General features: G+C 40.5%; 1 protein-coding gene across 2 annotated transcripts in view; it reads left to right on the top strand.

The window, feature by feature from the left end:
* The window catches only part of hmcn1 (hemicentin 1), a 93,901-nt gene that overhangs the window by 19,646 nt on the left and 58,592 nt on the right, over nucleotides 1-15,663 (top strand). For both annotated transcript variants that reach the window (XM_074634866.1, XM_074634865.1), the window contains exons 2-10: nucleotides 831-901; nucleotides 2,956-3,114; nucleotides 3,199-3,321; nucleotides 4,455-4,626; nucleotides 5,659-5,765; nucleotides 11,143-11,263; nucleotides 11,379-11,642; nucleotides 11,748-11,892; nucleotides 13,486-13,607. In XM_074634866.1, coding sequence (XP_074490967.1) covers nucleotides 831-901; nucleotides 2,956-3,114; nucleotides 3,199-3,321; nucleotides 4,455-4,626; nucleotides 5,659-5,765; nucleotides 11,143-11,263; nucleotides 11,379-11,642; nucleotides 11,748-11,892; nucleotides 13,486-13,607 — 1,284 coding nt within the window. The remainder of the gene's footprint in view (nucleotides 1-830; nucleotides 902-2,955; nucleotides 3,115-3,198; nucleotides 3,322-4,454; nucleotides 4,627-5,658; nucleotides 5,766-11,142; nucleotides 11,264-11,378; nucleotides 11,643-11,747; nucleotides 11,893-13,485; nucleotides 13,608-15,663) is intronic.

Raw genomic sequence — 15,663 nt, 5'->3', positions numbered from 1 at the left:
ATTTGCCCATATCCAAAAACCTGTTGATATCCAAGTCTTTCATAATGTTTAAAAGTAGGTGTGATTCTCTTTCCGACGAGAAATGTGGGTTTTTCTTTGGGCATGCATCTCTGTAAAGTGTTGGCTAGTTGGTTTGTGTACAACGCACAGACCTGGGCATAAACAGGCAAGAGGCTGTGTGGCGCAAACTGCCGTGAAAACCCCAATTGAGACGCATATCCTGAATGCGCTGTATACATGTCCAAAGAATGCTCCTAAAACCAGAATAATATCGGCATATCCCAAAAGTCTTAATCGGAAAATGCTCCATTCACAATAAGGCCTAATTATGAATATCCAAACTGAATATGCTGTTTACGTGACCCGTATCAAATTCTGAATATTGTCATAATCTGAATAATAGTGGAATATTAGTGTGCATGTAAATGTTGTAAGTGACAGAACGAATTGGAGCTCACGTGTCTTATCAGTACAGACCTTCATCATCATTATATCTGTCTTGAGAAATATTTTAAGACTATAATTCCAACCTTCCTGGTCATTCCTCTCATGTTTTCCCTTTATCATCTGTCTGTCTTCAAGTATCTTTCTCACATTTCCTTCTCTTCCTTTCTCTGTTAGTGAAATGTATCTCCTTTCCTGAAGTTTATCCTCACTGCAGTTCATATTGTGACATTTTAATCTGGACATCCGTACACATCTGCCAAAAGCAATATTTGGCTAAAGACAAGAATTTAGGATACAAAAAATTCTTTCAGTTATTCATCTGATGCAGACTTAAGCCTGTGGCCTTATTAACCACAGAGACTCTTTCTGTTGTTTCTTTGCAGAGATTGGACCGGTAACAATCACAACAGACCCCAAGAAGTTCCAGTATGAGCTGAGAGAGCTGTACGTTCAGGTGGGTTCAGAAATCACGTTCATCAAACCAAGTAAACAGCAGCAGTAGCCTGGATGCTATAGCAGTAGCATAACATCATCTGGCCTTGATAAAAGACTGTGGTCGTACCAGACGTCTGGGTAGGATCGTTAGCGGATTAAGACCAAGCCCGATTGGTCAGTCTACATTGGATGATGAAAGAAGTTTCAAACAATGATTTATTTGTCTTACTTACTAGAGACTTGTGATCACTGTTCCTAGTTTTAGTGGGATTTCCTCATTCATATAATGATAGCTACGGGTTCTAACACTGAAGACTTTGGTCATATGTTGACCTTACTGTGGCAAATGGAAAAACCCTTCTGCATTCCCATGTCTATTTGCCTTCCTGCACCATTACAAACAAATGTATAAACAAAAACATACCAAGGTCTAGACAGCTAAACAGAATTATGCTAAGTTCAAATCTTTCTGTAATCACTTGGAGAGAGAAAGGAAGTTGTGCAGAAACCCTATTGCAAAGCAGAAAAACTGCAAAGCTGGTACGCCTCAAGTATGACAGAGAGATGGACAGACATGGACAGAGATAAGTAGCATTCAGAGGTCTGTCCTTTGAAGAAAAGGATTTTGGCAAGTGTCAGTGCATCCTTGGCATGTGCTCCAGTTAATCTGGTGTGCAAGCCTGTTGTGTGTAGAATGGAAGAGATCCAGTTTCCTCTCACTCGATGCTTCATTCCTGAGTCTGTTTTTCCTCCCCTCACCTCTTCACCTGCACAACCCCTGAAGAGGTTTTGGCCAGAGTGCACGGAAAAGATACTCTTTGGAGTTGACATTTTTCTTGAAATTGAAATTCTTCTGACATGAACGCCATTGTGTTCAAGAGTCAAGATATTAGGCAACACTTCATATTTCATCAGGCTTAGTGTTGAGGGCAATGGGGAAGTGGATTTTTGTCCAGAGGGGAGATGTTGGAGTTTGGGAGAGACAGAGGATTCCTGTCTCTTCACCTTCCGCCCCCCCTTGGCCTAAAATCATGGGTCACTCCATTCCAGATGTTACTCTTGGGGGGTGATGCATCCTAGCTAACTATTGAACCCCTCAGACTGAGAAAAATGTGTCTGTTGGAATGCTGCAGAGGACATTTGTCTTTGACCCCACCAACTAGACAGAGAGACAGACAGAATAATGGATGAGAGAGACAGATTGAACACTCACAGTCACACATTTTCTTTAACTATGTTAGTTGCGGCTGTCAGTGTGGTTGGAACAAGATCGCCTCACACCTTTGTCTATTTTCAGCAGCATATCTTTTAAAAGCGAAAAACTTCATGGATGTGTTCTACCACTAGACATTACATTTTTTCCAAGACATAACTTTGGTGCTATTTATGTATTGCTAATTGAAAAGTCCAACATCACGGACTATCACAAATGCTGCTGAACTACAAGCATTCACTCAAATGCAATTTTACGTAAAAATCGAAACTGGAAGGGAAATGTGAACAAACCATTAGAGAGTTTTGCAAGTTTGCAAGAGAATCGTTATGTGTTGGCTTGTGCCTTCTAGTTGTAATGCTAAATTTATCCATGTGCTCAAAGCCCTGAATTGCATTGATAATTCTATATTACATACACTCTGTGGCCTCTTTATTAGTTACACCCGACCCGTCTTGAAACATGGACCCCGTCTTGTTTTCCATGCTTTGTGGGTGTGACTTTTTTGCCGTGTCATCGCCATTCATATCTACAGCCTTCAACCAACTGTGGAAAACACTGTGTATTCCCGTGATTTTTCTTAGCAAGCATGCTCACTCCGTTAGGATATAGAAATATATTGTAATGCACACTGACTGAAAAAAAAAACAACAGAAAACGATGGCTCGACTTGAAGAATTTCAATTCGACTGAGGGGTCACCGACAGATGATTCGACTTTCAAGGGGCAGCCCTACCATGTATTACCTTAGACTGCGTACTATAACTAACACTAATAACTAATAAATGTGTTGGTGGCTCACAAACGCCAACATACTCGCACATGCAGCCATTTGCTGATGATAACCTTCTCTTTGTCAGGGAGGTGGGGACTGTCCGGAGATGAGCATTGGCGCCATAAAGATTGCCTTGGAGATCTCCTTGCCGGGATCCTTTATTTACGTCTTCACAGACGCCCGTTCCAAAGATTACAAGCTGACCAATGAAGTCCTGCAGCTCATTCAGCAGAAACAGTCACAGGTTTGGATATTAAAGTAATATATAGTATATTGTATACAGGTTTATAGGTAAAAGGGTCACATTTTTATATATGTATGTGTTTAGGTGGTGTTTGTGCTGACAGGAGACTGTGATGACAGGACTCATACTGGCTACAAGGTTTACGAGGAGATCGCCTCCACCAGCTCTGGGCAGGTCTTCCATCTAGACAAGAAACAGGTCAATGAGGTAAGAGCATTACTGAACGGAAATTTGGAGCTGCACTTCTAATCAAGAAGAACAACTTTCTGGTAAAAGGCGTGCTTTGGTCACAGTGTTCACATCATTTCAGCTTGGCCTGGGTTTTGCCCCTAAGCTGTGTAAATTAAATGGCAGTAAAAGGTTTTACAGCCCCTCTCATATCTTTTGCTGTGCCCACATTCAAGTCTGGATTCCAGATCAAATGTGCAGGAAACATTTAATTGATTGATGCATACCGTAGCTCTTTTTAACCATTCCAAGAAGTGTAAATCAGCCGACTTGGACTGGGCAATGAGTCAAAGCCTGACGTTTGAATATTATTGCTGTTTTATTGCTGTTTTATTGCTGTAAGATAAGATTCATTGCTATGGGAGGAAGGGATTCTTGATTTTAAATAATTTTCTATAAGTCTGCATGAGAGTCCTTTGCTCTTTGTCCGTCTTTTTAGCAAAACTACCATTTCTCTATTGATCTATTTTATTCACCTTCTCTCTCGCTTTGTTCGCTCTGTTACATTTGCTCATCAGCAGTAGCAAAAATTTGCAGGATAACATGCAACACAACTTTTACAGTCTGTGCCACCAGGGAAGATTTCAAAGGAAGTAAATTAGAAATGTTATTTTATAACTAGTTTTGAGAAACACTAGTTATTCTAAAAAAATGCCTTTGGCTTTAAGGAAAACTTTTTACTTTTCTGTAGCATTTCAGTACATTTGAGTAAAATCAATTCTTTGCCCCTGTGCACTCAGCTTTACCCCGAGGTTAAATAGCGTCTTGGTCTGGGTCTCACACAGTAGCTGTGAGTTCTCCATAGGGACAAGGGGGGGAAACAGGGGGGCGGCAGGACACGGGGGAATGTTAGAAACTTCCTGATGAAAGCTTTGCACATGTTGAGGGGATGACCTTGTGCACAGCTGAGGGGGTACGTGTGTATGTGTGTAAGTTGGTAGATTATTCATGTTTAAGAATGACTTCCTTTAATAATGCTATTTTCATTTGTTAAACATTGTGGTGTTCAAATAAAGTACTTTATCTAGCGTCTGTACCATCACAGAGACAGACAAACACTATAAATTATGTGTAATTCCTGCATTTTTCACATTTCCTTCCCATCGCTGTAGGTTCTGAAATGGGTGGAGAAGGCGGTGCAGTCATCCAAGGTCCACCTGCTGTCCACTGATCACTTCAGTGAGGCCAGCAACACTTGGCAGATGCCGTTTGACCCCAGCCTGAAGGAAGTCACTGTGGCCCTCAGTGGCCCAGCACCTAACATTGAGATAACGAACCCCCAGGGTATGATAAGGGTTACCATACATAAACATTTTTTAGATTGATGTATTTATTATCACATATATGTATATATATAGATGGGTGACAAAGAAATAGAATAAAATGGAAAAAGTGGAGAAACATAACAAATACAGATGCTTCTATATACAAGAGCTCATTAAATGGTTGATGAGCATAAAAATGATTTGAATCATATGTTATGGTCATCACAGTCTCCAGATCTCCACCCATCCTTATATAAACTGACCAAAAACTTCTGTATTATTGTACATTTATTGGTTATATACTGATATTGCTTTCTATTAATATTAGATTATATGTTTTTGCAGTAGTCATTTAATTTTAGTTTGTTAATTTTTAGGCCATTTTCACATGTGAAAGGAAAGATCACAACTTTTTAACAATGTAAAACAGAAATTGCACTGTAAAAAACAAGAAGAAAATAGTTAGCATAAGTGATTATTCCTCTGTCTGATATATTGTTTGCATTGATAATGATACAAACATTGGTAAGGCAGCATCAAGATACTTCCAGTGCAGCTACAGTTGTTTTTTGAAAGCAGACAAACTATCTAAACACCAAGTGTGAGCTTCAGGTCTTGGTGCCAGTCTCTCTAAATCAAAGAGGAGCTTTTTTTAGACTATCTTGGATCAAGGTTCCACAATCATACAGGAAGAGTTTGAAGAAGAGGAGGACATTTTTAGGAAGTGAAGCTAACTGTAGATGCTGAAGTACAGTACACCGACCAGGTCGAGTTAAAGTGAGGACACCAAAAATCAAACTATTTTTCTCTGTATCATAGGACTGGATTGATTCCAACATCATCTGGGGTTTAACACATGTTGTTTCATTCACCTACAGAATGCTGTTTAATGCTAAAACCATATCCTGCATCTTTATAGGTTGAAAACTACTGTTCAATATTTTATATGTAACTTAAAGCCATGCATCAAGAAGTGTTAAGAATTAATTTGTATCAGCCAAAACTGCAGAAAAGGTGAATAATTGTCTCAGTGTTCGTGTTTGGCCTGCAGGGAAGGTCGTGGGGAAGAGTGACGGCCTGACTGAGCTCCTGCACATTCCCAACTCGGCCAAAGTTGTCAACATCAAGGACCCACAGCCTGGGTTGTGGTCTATCAAGGTAAACAATTCATCCTTTCAGGGAATGTGTGTAAAATTACAGGCTTCTTCTAACAATTCCCAGAGCTGAGCTGTCTTTTAGAAAGACTTACTGCAAATAGTTCAGTAGTGTAACCTTGAAATGAGGTCACAGCTCAAACCCCGGGAGGGAGCTGTGCCCTCGAGGGAAGGTTCTTAAGTTGAATTACTGCAGTAATATATCAGCATGTTGAGATACAGTGATGTGTAATCAATTTAACATGCGTCACGTCTGGTGAAAGCATCTCCGAGCAAACAAAAACATGATCAGAAAGACACATTTGAGCACTGAGATGATTTTTAAGACAGCCATGGTAGATGGCGATAAAGTATGCTCAAGGCCAGTGCTGTCAACACAAGCTGCTACATTTTAGTTTGGGGCACCCTTGCTCTTGTTTGCCCCTTGCAGAGTTTGAACTGTTGGCACCCTGCTGTCGAGGTATCCCAAAAAAGGTCACACGTCTGACTGGCCGCACTGTCAGTGCCAGATGTTGGGAAATGACGAGCATTTTTACCTGAGTGATTTGTTGAAGGGGCCCCTGTATTCTCCGTGGACTCCTTCTGGGACACTTTCCCTCATCTCTGCATAGCTGTGTTATGTGTTAGCGCCCATTTGATTTACAGGGGAAGAGATTAGATGAAAAACTGTGTCATCTCTGCGTTTCCTCTCAAAGAAAAGTGCAGTTATGAGGAGATGAGGATGCCTTACGGATTGGATTTCCCCTGATTTGTTCTGGCACCTCTACACTTGTAGGCTCTTTTTATTCTTATACAACATGAAACTTCCCTTGTGTCTCTTTCTTATTTTGCCTCTTCTTCTTGCCATGCCTTTTTAATGCTTTATTTATTATGAGGCATTATGGAAGATCCATTGTGTTCAAATTTTGCATCATATGCATTCGTTTGTCTGGATGTAAAGGTATCTAAAAACATGGATGTGGATCGTATATTCAATCAGTAATGCATTTTTTGTTTTTGGACTGAGGCTGATTTACTGTATAGGATGAAACGAGCCCTTTCCAGATGTGTCTGCACTTCACCCACATGTTAATCTCATGCTGTGGTCTGTCACTAAACAGAACAAGGTATGAAGAGGGGCCCTTTCTACGTTCACACAGAAAAACTGGCAGGAGCTCAACATTTCTTACCGTAGCATTGCAGGCTGTCTTTTTCCTCCTGTGTGATAGAGACTCCCCAGTATGGTGCGTCACCTCTGGTAGACCTTTTTCAGGTTTAGATTGATTGTTGTACTTTGGATTCTTTGGCTTCATCACACCCATGGAGAGTACTAGTGTTAAATGACATGTTGGGGTTAAAAGATGCTCAAAAGTGAATAGTGCTGCATCGCTGTGTGTTCTGTTTAATATCAGCTTAAACACCATATCACAAGTCTTTGGTTGAGGTCTTTGCTTTTAGACTTTAGGTATAGACCAGACCGGCATTGCGTCACTGCCAAGGCCGCGCCCCCTTTTGGGTGAAAGAAACGCGCTGTCACATATGGAGAGAAACGTCAAAATGCAGAAAAGCTGTTGTGTGGCTGGGTAACCAAGGCTCTCATACTGAGAGGCACATAAGATACGTGATTATTCACTTGCAGTACAGTCATACAGTATAGCAGCATCAGACTGTTGTCTCCAGTTAAATCTCAGCCTAATGATCAAACAGTCAGGCTATTACCGGTAACAGATTTATTATTTATAGACAACACTAAGCCTAACAATACCTGGTGATTCAATCAAATATGTAGCATTATAGATGTCTGGATAAGCAATATCTGGCCACTGTGTTGGGTCATTCATCCACTTGGATGGGGAAGAATGAAAGGGCATGACGACGATCAACCTTAATTTATTAATTTATCGCAAACGCTCAGGTTCAGGCAAGGTTGCAAAATAATTATTAGACATGTGCATAAAACAAACGTTTGTTTAACAAGAGATGAATGAATACAAACTTGTCAAATTTACAATCCAAACATACGTTAAATTGCATTGAAATCGATGGGATCCTTTCTCTGTTTTCTATCCCCCAAAAAGGGGGCGTTGCCTTGGCGATGACGCAATGCCAGTCTGGTCTATGGTGAGCTGTTCCATGGGCAGTGCTCATAGAATTGACAAAGGATATCAAACAGACATAAAAAAGAGACATTACATCATCCTGTCTCATTTTTGTCCAGTGTTTGTCTCTCGGTATGCTCCCTGTCTCATCTTTCTTTATTAATCACCTTCTGTCACTTATCTTCTTTTATGTTTCCTCGTACAACTTCCTCCTAACTCCTCTAATTATCTCCCTCAGAAAAGCACAGGCGGATCTTTTGTTCTCTCTCTCTCTTTAGTCTTTTCCCATTTCTCCTCTTGGACACTGTCTTTTCCAACCTCAGTCCCACTCTATCTGGCTTGCACGCTAAAAATATCTCCCTCTCATCTATAACCATGTTTCCCAGGACATCGAAAAGAAATGTGGATAAATACTTTCGGGGGATTTCATCGTTCTGCCATGCTGGGTTTCAGTAAGGCTGATGGCCCGTGACACCGCAGCGTAAGAGCCAGGCCATAGATTGTGTGTGAAAAGGAATTTGATCCATTTTAATCTGCCTTTAATTGGATGTTGTGGTGGAGAGTAGAAGGTGGGCTCACCCCACTATCACCCCATGCTTCTCCAGTTTTGCCCCATAGTTTTACACCTTACCTAGATTACATTCATGTTGTGCTAAATTAAATACATTCCACTTCTATTAATAAGTGTAATCATTGTGCAAATACTCTGTTGGCAATCAGTACAGAAGAAATGATGTAAAAAGAGGAAATAATGCCAGGTGTGCACAGACAGTGTGAAAACTTGTCTGAGACGGCTATCCGATTTAAAAAAAGATCTTCATTAGTAGTGAACAGCTGTGTGTACGTGTTTAAATATATGAGTCATCCAGGTGAGCCTTCTTTCGTGCTGCAGTGACCTCAGCATTGACGAGTGCATTTAAGCTTCATGCTGAATTTTATAGCCCATGATAATAGTTTAGAGAGGCTGTAATTTGAAAAGCATGCAAACAGCTCAAAGGAAGAGCGTCTGTGACCTGCCCTGCGTCTGCCCTACTCTTGTTCTTTGTGTCTGCTTTTTCAGCTCCTCTCTCTTCTTATGTTCTTCAGCCCGATGTGTAGACAGCAGCCAGGTATCCTGCTGAAAAACATTTAAATAATGGGGGGAAAGAAGCAGGGCCGTCATTTTAAAGGACTTGAGGAGCTTTCTTCTGCCAAATTCATGGAAAACAAAGACTAAACAATGTTTTTGAACTTAACTCAACATCTCCTTCCTGTCCCCTTGTGCCGCTTAATGCTTAAACCCATGTTTTACAGATTAAGGGAAAATACTTCACTTTGATTGTATTGCTATGATATATTTTTCACACATTTTGTGAAAATAAAGTACAATAGAAGTGATCCTTAAAGCCCTACAACTACATTTGTGTAATCCAGGATGCAAATCTGGATGGACAGTTCCAACACAAAGGCAGTTCAAAGCGTTTTGCATAATGCATAAAAGAGATTAGATAAAATCTAATATAATGTAACCATTAAAGAATCTCAGAGGCCTATGAGAAAAATCCTATGCTCAAAGATATAAACTCATCTTATCTCACAGAGGGCACAGTGAAGACCTGAAAACCAGTTATCAAACCTTCCCTCTCTGCTTAACAGCCTCGGCCTGCATTAGAAAAGTATGCAGTTAAAGAGCTGATAGAACAATGGCCAAGTGTCAGGGAGGAGAAAGCACTGAATTTGTCAAAAAATTACCCTATTAAGTAGGAATGATTGTTAAAAATAAAAAAAACAATACAGATAAAGAATTGTATTAAACGTTAAATAAGTTAAGTCACAGGAATCTGCTCAAAATTCATCCAAATTGCTCGTTTTACACAAACTTCCTGCAGTTATTGTGTTCACTATTTGGATTAATTGTACAGTTTAACAGTTGTTCTGTACTGTTATTGTTATGCATTGAATATAATATGAAATATCCATATAATATGTCACTTAGTCAGGGGTCGTAGGTTTACTCAATGATAGAAAAAGGGGTTCCTTAAGGATAAAGGTTGGGAACACATGTTCTAAAGAATCACATCAGTACGTGTTCAGTGTAGAAATCTGTATCATTTGTCACAAGAGCTGATTGAGCAGAGTGAGGGTGTATCTGCGACCTGTGCTCCTCAATCTGTCCGGGTGGGTGTGAAATTGGGAAATGAGTCGCTTTAATGACAGGGACTCTTGTTGTCTTTGGTAAGAGCGTGACCTTTAAGGGACCTCTCCCCTAATTACGGCGTCATTTACAACCAACTAATGACCCGGGATAATTCCATGACAGCCATTACGGCAGGTTTGATGACCACGACATGTATTGTTTTTCATGACGGCAGGCATTAGCATTTGAGGCTGTACCGGATCCCCTTTGTGCTGGTATTACCTCATTGTTTCACCTCTAGCTTTGTTATGTGTCTGCCTGAATGCACTGCTCTATGCTGTTTGGTGGTTTTCGTTTCACAGGGAATTTAACTGTATGTAAGGTAGAGCTCAGTAATTGTAAAATACAGTAAATCAACACATTCTCTTTCATTTCAGGCAATTGCAAATGACAGTGTAGGTTTGCATGCCTCACTCAGCATTGTGAGTCAATGTCTGTGACATCTCCAAGGTGTTTTAAAGATGAGGAGTTTCCACCTCTCACCAACCTATATTTCATTGTAATTACTCTGTCTCTATTTCTGCAGAGCTTCAAAAGACCTTAAACACGATGAAGAGCACATGAGGCACTCTTTGATTATAGTGGTTGTGTTTGTTTAATTAAAGTAGGAATGTCAGACTGAATGGGTCATCTCTGAATTGTGGATGTTTTATAAGCTGGTTTTAGGCGTTCGACAGTCAGCTTTGACTTACTTAGAGTGGCTTGTCTATACATGTGAGAACGATTGGCATACAAAAGGCTGTTACACAACAGTCCCAGTGCTGTGTCTGTCATTGAGACCACTCAGTGCTGCCTTTGATGCTTTTCTTCCTTTTGTTTTCTTGAGTTATATAAAACGTATCACTGTCAAGTGTCAGCCGGGGTTTTGACCAAAATCAATTTGTACCAAATGTGTAATACTACTTATCAAACAGCAGTTTAAATAAAGATGTGACCGCAACAAGTGCTTATTTTATATAGATACTGATCTTTCACAGCATATGAAGTCAAAGCTTTATTGTGAAGATAACGGCAGAAACACGGCTGTACTAACCAGTAGTTATGAGTCACATTACCAGACATACAGCCTGAGTCCTGGACATACTGTATATATTTGTAAATCTACATGTCCCCTTTCTTTGATACAGACCTCTAGTGAAGGAAGACACTCAGTCCGTATCTCAGGTCTCAGCAACATCGACTTCCGATCCGGGTTTTCCAGAAAGCCCACCCTGGACTTCAAACAGACCTCCAGTAGGCCAGTTCAAGGTCTGTGAGGTCAACCAAGGACACCACAGCTGTTGTTTGCTTTCTCTCACCTGTTGTGTTCACTTACATCCTTTAGCTTTGGGACATTAAAGTATATGTTTTATCATCTTCCCAGGTATTCCCACTCACATCCTTCTGAACACCACTGGGCTTTCACCTCCTGCTCGGGCTGACAGACTAGAGCTCTTGTCAATCAAGGGCGATGTGATTAAAACTTTACCAATCCGCTACTACCCTGGACGCGAGCCACTCGGCCTCTGGAACATCACAGAGTTCATTCCACCCGACGAGGCCTTCTTCCTGCGGGTGACAGGATATGACCGGGACGGTTTCCCGTTCCAGAGAGTCTCCAGCGTTTCCTTCTCCAGCATTATACCTGGTCAGTGATGCAGGTTGTCTCCCATATTTAGATGAAGACCAGGGCTTGCTTAGTAATTTGAGTGATTACAACTTTGTTTGCTGATTTCCTATATCTCTCTTTTAGATGCCCCTAAGGTGCTGATGCCAGCCACAAGTCATGGTTACTACCTCCAGAGAGGGGCGGTCCGCTGCCAGGCGGAGAGCCTGATCCCCTTCACTCTGCGCTTCAGTAGGGATGGGAAGCGACTTGGGTTGGACCAGCTCTTCAGGTGAGCAGGGCTTGGGAGGACTATGTGTGTCAGTTCAGACACTGTCTTTTTAACTCAAGTCAAGGCAATTTTATTTATATAGCCTGATCACAAATCACAAATTTGCCATGAGGGAGTTTACAATCTGTGCAGCATACAACATCCTCTATCCTTAGACCCTCGATTCAGATAAGGAAAAACTTTTCCAGGAGAGAAGAGGGACCCCTCCTCTTTTATTCTACTAATGCTGGGTACACATTACACAAGAATCAAGCCAATTCTGGACCTGATTCCCGCCTCCCAACAATGGTCGGCAAAGCCCAGATTTTTCGATGGTTCTGAAGATTATCTTTCTAGATATTCTTGTGGTGTGAGGTATGTTAAGAGTGCTTTTTGCCGCTCTGATCAGCTCGGAAGTCCATCCTGGCCGCTCTGATTTCAAATCGTAAATATTAAACATGTTCAATAATTACGATCGGATATCCTGTTGTGTGTGAGGAACCCCGAGGACAGCCGATGACGCGAGTGTTTATTTAACATGTCTCCATGACTTCATCCATATTTGTTTATTTTTTCTTCGTGAATTTTCAAAACAAAGTAGTGCAAAAACTAACATCGCTAATTCATCCTGCCCGTCGTCCGCCAAGTTTGTTTAGACTAAAGTCACGTTTGATCGCGAGAAATTTTGCGTGATTTCTGTTTTTTTTAGTTTGTTCATGAAATGAATCTGTCAGTGTGTGGTGTGCTGTTTTGGCCAAATCATTACCCTCCACACACTATAGGAAAAAAACTGTTAAATTAAACATAACATGTCGTTATATCTGTTAAGATTTGAAAAATCTTTTTGAGTGGGTCAGCCTTAAAATAAAAGTAAAAGTCCCAAAAGTTAGATATGAAGACATGTCTACATGCTGTAAAGTGCATACCTGTCAATATATGCTAGTTCCATATGATGTACTTTCACCTTAAGGTCATTTAATCCATGTCCCATTTCCAACCTGTTTAAAGTCAGGAGATTAACACCTTTTTATGGCTGTGACATGGGATACATCTGTTAAAGTCTTTGCCACCTTTTAAGCATTTCAGAAGATAATTTCAGCAACATGTGGTTAGTCATAACTGTATTGGTTCAGCAGCGTTATGAGTTGTCCTTCTAATACCTTACCAGGTTTTAGCTATGCAGTCATGTTCAAACTGGAGATGAGCTCCACAGATGCACTATGTTGTTAGATAGGGACGATGGTGAAGGGTTTGCCCCCTCATCTCTCAGCTGAGAGTTTGATGATGATACGATAGTCTGTTCAGCCATTGGCCAATGGCTGATGGTTCCACATTTCATGCAAGTCTATTGAAAACTTATGAGAGATATCGCTCCTGCAGGCAGAAAGACAAACACAGTGGATCCAAACTGTGCTTCCTTCCCTCTTTCCAACTCTGTTGGACGTTAAAGCTTTCATATTGTGTTTCTATCTCTGCACATCTGTGTGACTAAATCTGATTGGATTTCCTCCAGATCAAGGGATGAGTCAGTAGCAGATTGAATGGATTCAGCGTTATTCTCAAGCGATAGTGAAAATAACTTCAGACATTGAACTTTCTTCCTTTTCGTTCTAGTGAGTCCGCCAATGCAACATGGGAAATAGCCCAGGTGACTCTGAAGGATGAGGGCTACTACGAGTGTATTGCTATCAACAGCGCTGGGACAGGAAGAGCTCGCACCTTCTTGGATGTATCAGGTAAGCACACATACCGAGACTCATTCACCCCATCACAGGATGATAACAAGCAACTTATTCAACAGATTTAGTGATTTACTTGTAATGCAATAATTCCATTAAAATCATAATTACAAGCAGACTTTTTTTTTAGAGAAAATTTAAACTCACTGTCAGCACAAATCAACTATGTTGAGTACTTCAGTGACATTAGTAGCCATATTATTAACAGAAATTAACTGAAGCAAAATTAATTAGCAGAATATGTGACAAATGATGTATTAAGACACTTTTACAACATGTCAGACTCGCTCCATAGACAGCAGTGTTGACTTTTGTCAATGGACTGTAATACTGTAGTTTATATTCATTAACAGTGTATGGTGAGCTACCCTCCATCACTATGTGTAATGAGCCAGTCAGACAGGAATGCTTCGGGGCTGGCAAGCATTAGACTGTCAACAAGTGTAATTGGTGTGTGATGGATCTACTTGCGGGGCAGTGAGCAAGTCCAACTGAAATTAATCTTTTTTGTCTGCTACAGGGTACATATCTTCTCTGCAAAACACAACCTGTGTTCTCCTTTAAGAATAAAAATCTGAAACAAAAGGGGGAAATCTAAATTTTATATTATTTTTTTTTCATGAGGACACCCCCTAGTTTTACATTAATTCAACACAATACCATTATTAGGTATCCATTTCCGTAGATGTGTTCCTTTCTCAGCTTTAGTCTGCCCTTGACATGTAGGCTGCAGCTCAAGTTAGTTTACTTTGTCTCTCGTTACCTACGGTGTAACCATTGACTATGTACTGTATGACTGTATATAAGAAATGGATATAGTCACCGTGACGTCACTCACTGGTTTTGTGGACTGCCGTTTTAAAGCCTCAAGTTCAGCATTTCAGCCATCGCCATGTTTTTGCAACCAGAAGTGACACGAGAGGGTGGAGCTAAGTACAACCGAACTCTGAATAAGACATTTTTAGGTGACCAAAAAGGTTATAATTAACTTTCATGTACTGTGAAAGGGTTAAAATTGTAAGACTAAAACACAGAGAACTCCCAGACCGCACAACGCCGTGGTAGCGACTCGTCAATCACAAGGTAGCTACACCGTAAAGCATATCCTGCTTTATGGTCTATTTGACTCTAAATGGGACCATAATGTACTAAATGAACATCATGCTGTATTGAAGACTTGAAACTAGTGAATGAGATGTTTACAATGTTTACTGAGGTAATAAATCAAGTGAGAAGTAGGGTCATTTTCTCATAGACTTCTATGCAATCAGACTTCTTTTTGCAACCAGAGGAGTCGCCTCCTGCTAGCTCTTAGAAAGAATGCAAATTTCAGAAACTTCGGCATTGGCTTCACTTCTCAGACCTAGAGGTCGCCCACTGGGTGTAACATTGGGATTCTGGCATCCTGCCAGCTTCTGTCAATCAAACAGACACGGACACAGCCCTCCAGCTGGCTGAGACAAATATTTCTCCTTTTTTCTTCCTTTTAATAATAAAAAAACTGTTACATTTAAAAAACATGTTGACATTATCTTTTACAACAAAAAGGGATGACTAAATGTGAGTTCACTTGGACTTTAAAGTACCATTGTCTTTAATGTACTGTATCGCGTTTAGAAAATAACACTTAACTGTATAAAGACAGAAAATACCTCGAGTGAAATGGTGCAGCAAGAAATTCGTCATGCTCAATACGTTTAAACACATGCTCACACACACAAACTCATACACTTACACTACTTATGGACATATGGTTAGAATCCAAGCGCCAGTTGAGTGGGTTGAGTTTCATAGAGTTCAAGGTCTCTTGCTGTGGATCCCACGCAGAGAACCTGCATGCCGGCAGAATTAATGTAGCTTTAAGGAAAATTTGACCCTGACATTATGCTGTAATCCATGCCTCACAGCGATCATGTCATGTGGTTTATAGTATGGTTTGTGTGCTTGATTTGTAAAGCAATGGACTGTAAATATGATGTAAGATAAGAATACATATAAAGCTGTAAATAAGTTCCAGGCTGTGCACCAAGAAAAAACAGTACAGTGAGTATAG

The sequence above is a fragment of the Sebastes fasciatus genome, chromosome 5 (genome assembly GCF_043250625.1).
Source record: "Sebastes fasciatus isolate fSebFas1 chromosome 5, fSebFas1.pri, whole genome shotgun sequence".
Taxonomy (NCBI): Eukaryota; Metazoa; Chordata; class Actinopteri; order Perciformes; family Sebastidae; genus Sebastes; species Sebastes fasciatus.
The sequence above is the reverse complement of the archived record's forward strand: the minus strand, read 5'-3'. Positions and strand labels throughout refer to the sequence as shown.